The sequence below is a fragment of the Sardina pilchardus genome, chromosome 1, assembly GCF_963854185.1.
Source record: "Sardina pilchardus chromosome 1, fSarPil1.1, whole genome shotgun sequence".
In the NCBI taxonomy this organism is placed as follows: domain Eukaryota; kingdom Metazoa; phylum Chordata; class Actinopteri; order Clupeiformes; family Clupeidae; genus Sardina; species Sardina pilchardus.
In genome coordinates, this window is record NC_084994.1 from 20,418,414 (window position 1) to 20,423,413 (window position 5,000).

The 5,000-nt window shown below is 46.4% G+C and overlaps 1 protein-coding gene across 2 annotated transcripts in view; it reads right to left on the bottom strand.

Moving 5' to 3' along the window:
* Nucleotides 1–5,000, bottom strand: part of mycbpap (mycbp associated protein) — a 63,392-nt gene that overhangs the window by 44,253 nt on the left and 14,139 nt on the right. For both annotated transcript variants that reach the window (XM_062523627.1, XM_062523551.1), the window contains exons 5-7: nucleotides 4,598–4,772; nucleotides 2,914–3,029; nucleotides 93–243 (exon numbers count right to left, since the gene is read on the bottom strand). In XM_062523627.1, coding sequence (XP_062379611.1) covers nucleotides 93–243; nucleotides 2,914–3,029; nucleotides 4,598–4,772 — 442 coding nt within the window. The remainder of the gene's footprint in view (nucleotides 1–92; nucleotides 244–2,913; nucleotides 3,030–4,597; nucleotides 4,773–5,000) is intronic.

The following is a 5,000-nucleotide window of genomic DNA, read 5'->3' on the forward strand; positions in this document are numbered from 1 at the left end:
TGGTGTGTGTGTGTGTGTACCTGACTGCTGGCGTATGGTGTGTGTGTGTGTGTACCTGACTGCTGGCGTATGGTGTGTGTGTGTGTGTGTACCTGACTGCTGGCGTATGGTGTGTGGCTGAGCGACGTGTGTGACGGGGGGCGGGTCTCCTCTCTCCGTCTGGGTCAGCGTGGCGGTGATCCCGCTCCTCTCGTCGCCATAGCGCTGAGGCAGATTCCAGAACTCGCTGCCCACTCGATAACCCTGACCAAGAGAGAGAGAGAAGGAGACAGAGAGAGATGAAAGATGAAAGAAGGAAGAGAGATATTGAAGGTATTGAAGGTATTGAAGGTATTGATGAGATTCTCAAGCAGTTCCAAGGAAAGAATGGCTACTTGATAAGGAAGTAGGGCAGAGATGTAGGGCAGAAGTGCGAGTGTGGAAGGAAGGCGCCACATCATGCAGCTGAGCTACTGTATAGGGGAGGACAGAAAAGAGTGAAGAGCGCATGGGGGGGGGGGGGGTCTGCTATTGTACTGTAGGTGAAAAGAGGGGAAGAGTTGTTTGAAGAGAAAGAGTGTATTGAGGGAGAGGCAAGAGAAGAAAAGAGTCAATCTCAGGGCCAAGGAGTAGAGGACGTAGGGAGCACTTGGGATGGGGCAGGGAAGGAAAAAGGGAGAAGGGTAGACCCATATATATGGAAAAGGAATAGACAAGTCATACACAGTTTTACCCTGTATTGAGGGAGAGGCAAGAGAAAAAAAGAGTCAATCTCAGGGCCAAAACGTAGAGGACGTAGGGAGCACTTGACCCATATGGAAAAGGAATAGACAAATCATACACAATTTTACCCTGTTTTATCTGAGTCCTGATAGATTTTTATATGACAGTGAAACCATTATAATTTTTTTTTTTTTGGTAAATCTGTGTAACCTGAAACATAAAACTTTGTAACCTGTAAGGGCTACTATATGACGTCGCATGAGGACAACGAGAAAGGGGCCACTTTCAAGAGTAAATACAAGTTTTGTATTAAAAACACATTGCTGCCAGTATACTTTTTTCTATTTCTTTTTCTTTTTTTTATAATTATATTTATTTGATTTTATACATGTAACAGAAATTGCGTATACCAGTACAGACATATTATCTAGACATATCAATATACAGTCCTACTGGCTAGGTATTCACATTCTGTTACTCACAGTTATTCCCCACAATCATTCATACACACACACATTCACCCATACATAGAACACCCACACGCCATACACCCTCCATACACACTCCCTACTCACATACGCCTTGGGTGCCCATCCACATATGGAACACCTTCACATACACACAGACACACATACACACAAACATCTGTTCCTTCTAACGTCACTACATTCACACATTGTTCTCCATAAGGTTATCCCATGTGTTCTAAATACTTGTCCAACATTTGATTATAAAGAGTCAAATATGTCCTGCCATACTCTATTAAATTGCTCTTTTGTATTTCTGTCCTCACCAATTTATTTTTCTATATTTAAATAATATTTCATCAATCCCTTCCATGTCTGCATGGATGGGGCCTGTGTATCTTTCCAATGTTTTAAAAATATATTTTTATATACGAAGGAAGAAAATAGAATCTGCCATCCTATGGAATACTTCAGATTCTCTGTTCTCTGCAAAATACACTGTACCGATGCTAACTTCAACTCAATTTTGCAGGTGTCAGTCATAAACTTTTGAATTTCCAGCCAACCCTGTTTAATTTTTTCACAATCCCAGAAAGCACATATAATATTTTCTATTTCTTTTTCATATGGGGATAGAGTAAGCTTTACGTGTCCTGCGTGCAGTGTTGGATTGAGGGGTGAGTGTTGGGGCTTACGTGTCCTGTGTGCAGTGTTGTGTTGAGGGGTGTTGGGGCTTACGTGTCCTGTGTGCAGTGTTGTGTTGAGGGGTGAGTGTTGGGGCTTACGTGTCCTGCGTGCAGTGTTGTGTTGAGGGTGTTGAGGGGTGAGTGTTGGGGCTTACGTGTCCTGCGTGCAGTGTTGTGTTGAGGGTGTTGAGGGGTGAGTGTTGGGGCTTACGTGTCCTGCGTGCAGTGTTTAGGTGTGTTGGGGCTTACGTGTCCTGCGTGCAGTGTTTAGGTGTGTTGGGGCTTACGTGTCCTGCGTGCAGTGTTGTGTTGAGGGTGTTGAGGGGTGAGTGTTGGGGCTTACGTGTCCTGCGTGCAGTGTTTAGGTGTGTTGGGGCTTACGTGTCCTGCGTGCAGTGTTTAGGTGTGTTGGGGCTTACGTGTCCTGTGTGCAGTGTTGTGTTGAGGGGTGAGTGTTGGGGCTTACGTGTCCTGCGTGCAGTGTTTAGGTGTGTTGGGGCTTACGTGTCCTGCGTGCAGTGTTGGGTTGAGGGTGTTGAGGGGTGAGTGTTGGGGCTTACGTGTCCTGCGTGCAGTGTTGGGTTGAGGGTGTTGAGGGGTGAGTGTTGGGGCTTACGTGTCCTGCGTGCAGTGTTGGGTTGAGGGTGTTGAGGGGTGAGTGTTGGGGCTTACGTGTCCTGCGTGCAGTGTTTAGGTGTGTTGGGGCTTACGTGTCCTGCGTGCAGTGTTTAGGTGTGTTGGGGCTTATGTGTCCTGTGTGCAGTGTTGTGTTGAGGGGTGAGTGTTGGGGCTTACGTGTCCTGCGTGCAGTGTTTAGGTGTGTTGGGGCTTACGTGTCCTGCGTGCAGTGTTGGGTTGAGGGTGTTGAGGGGTGAGTGTTGGGGCTTACGTGTCCTGCGTGCAGTGTTGGGTTGAGGGTGTTGAGGGGTGAGTGTTGGGGCTTACGTGTCCTGCGTGCAGTGTTGGGTTGAGGGTGTTGAGGGGTGAGTGTTGGGGCTTACGTGTCCTGTGTGCAGTGTTGTGTTGAGGGGTGTTGAGGGGTGAGTGTTGGGGCTTACGTGTCCTGCATGCAGGGCCGGCAGGCCTTTGCTGATGAGCTCCCTCTGCTCCTGCGTCTGCCGGTAGAGGTTGGACTGGTTCATCAGCAGCTGCTCCACTGGCCTCTGCAGCAGCCCTGCGGCACCACAGAAGACTCATGGGAAATGTAGGCGATATGGAACACGCACTCATGGGACATGTAGGCCACAGAGGCCACAGAGATCACAGACTCTCGAGGGACATGACTGTCGCAGTGCACAGATTCATGGAACATGTAGGCCAAAAAGTACAATGACTTGTAAGATACAGCTGTTTAGGTGCACAGACTCATCAGTAACCACAGGCCAAACTGTTGAAAAAAATCTACTAAGAACAAATAGCAAACATTGAGAGCTAATTGGCAGAGATAATTCAAGTGAAATTGCATACAATTGTCAGGGACACAGGCGTCTTAGAAACACTCATGTGTGTTGTTTCTTCTTTACTACTTGTAGTAAAATTCTCAGTCTCAGTTGATTTCACCATATGTCAACATTCCATCATAACGTACACCTAAAAAAAAGAAAGAAGCGAAAGAAAGAAAGAAGAAAGCTAGAAAAGCACTCAGAGAGTGAAGACCTCCGCCAAGTAAAAACATGACCGCCTCCTGGATCAAAACAGCGATACGGATCACTCCCAACATGTAATCGTTTCTTCCTTGGGTCATCATTTCAGACCTTCCCTGAAATTTTAAACGAAATCAAGCCGTAACTTTTTGAGTTATCTTGCGAACAAACAAACAAACAAACAAACCCTGACAAAAACATAACCTCCTTGGCAGAGGTAATAAACGCTAAAGAAAAAGAAATACAGAGAAAAGGTCAAAAAGAAAGAAGCAGAGCCTCATTGTTCTCTCTCCTCAGAGTTTCTGGCAATCTGCTTCAATCTGTGAAGGCTGGGACTCCTGCACACTGCTGTGCCCACAACACACACACACACACACACACACACACACACACACACACACACACACACACACACACACACACACACACACCGACACACACACACACACCCACACACACACACTACTATAGCTAGAACAGGGCGCTCTCAGGGCCACTGACGCTATTCTTCTAGAAAATTCCTTTACTAACGGCACACATCACTGTGTGAACAGCTCAAGGTCATGCAAAAGAGAAAAAACAACAGCATCATTGTACTGAATTTTTGAGTCGGAAACATTTTTATGTGCGCATCGGAGTGTAGTAAAGGCAAGGAGCACACCAAAAACACCACCAACACCTTGCAAGAGTCCCTCCCTCAGCTGAGCACATTTTCCACTGAACTCTATGTTGACTGAACTTTATTCCTGAATAATTAAAACCAGCCTTTATGGGCAACAAAAATTTAAAAAAATCTTCCCATGAAACTACCCAATGCTAACTGAAGGATGCTAACCGTGCATTCCATTTCTACTTGGTGATGACTTGTGACAATTCGTTACTTGTGAAATGTGAAATTAACTTTCAAATCTTCAGAACTTTACTCAGGACTTCACAAAACTTTTTCAGGACTTTAGGGGGGCGTCCTGTCATGGTCATCTTCCTATTCGTAGGAAGAGCTCTTCATAAATGACATGCACAATAACACCCTAGAGCCTGACGCCTGATCACTGTGTAGGGTGCTCATGGGAAATGTAGTCCCATTAGTGCAGAGACTCACGGGAGATGAAGTCCTGCTGTCGCCACCTCTCAGCCATGCAGTCATCCCAGTGTTGCAAGGCGTGGTTCTGGACGTTGTCATGGTCACAGGCACTGGGCATGTGCTCTGACCCGTCCACATGTTCTCCAGCCAATTGGGAGAGTTCGTCCTGGGGGACAGGCACACGGCTGACCAGCTGAGGACGAAAAGAGGGAAATTAAAGGAGATATAAAGCCTTGGTGGAAAGAATTGCCTATGCAATGACACTTCTCTCTCTCTCTATATCTCTCTCTGGGTGCCTCTCATTTAGTCTTTTATACATCCTCCCTTCCTTCCTCGGTCCTCGTCCTCACTGATCTACATAAAGAATGATGGGGCGGCAACAACGGGATAGTCTATACAGTGTTAGTTAGATCAGTGGGAA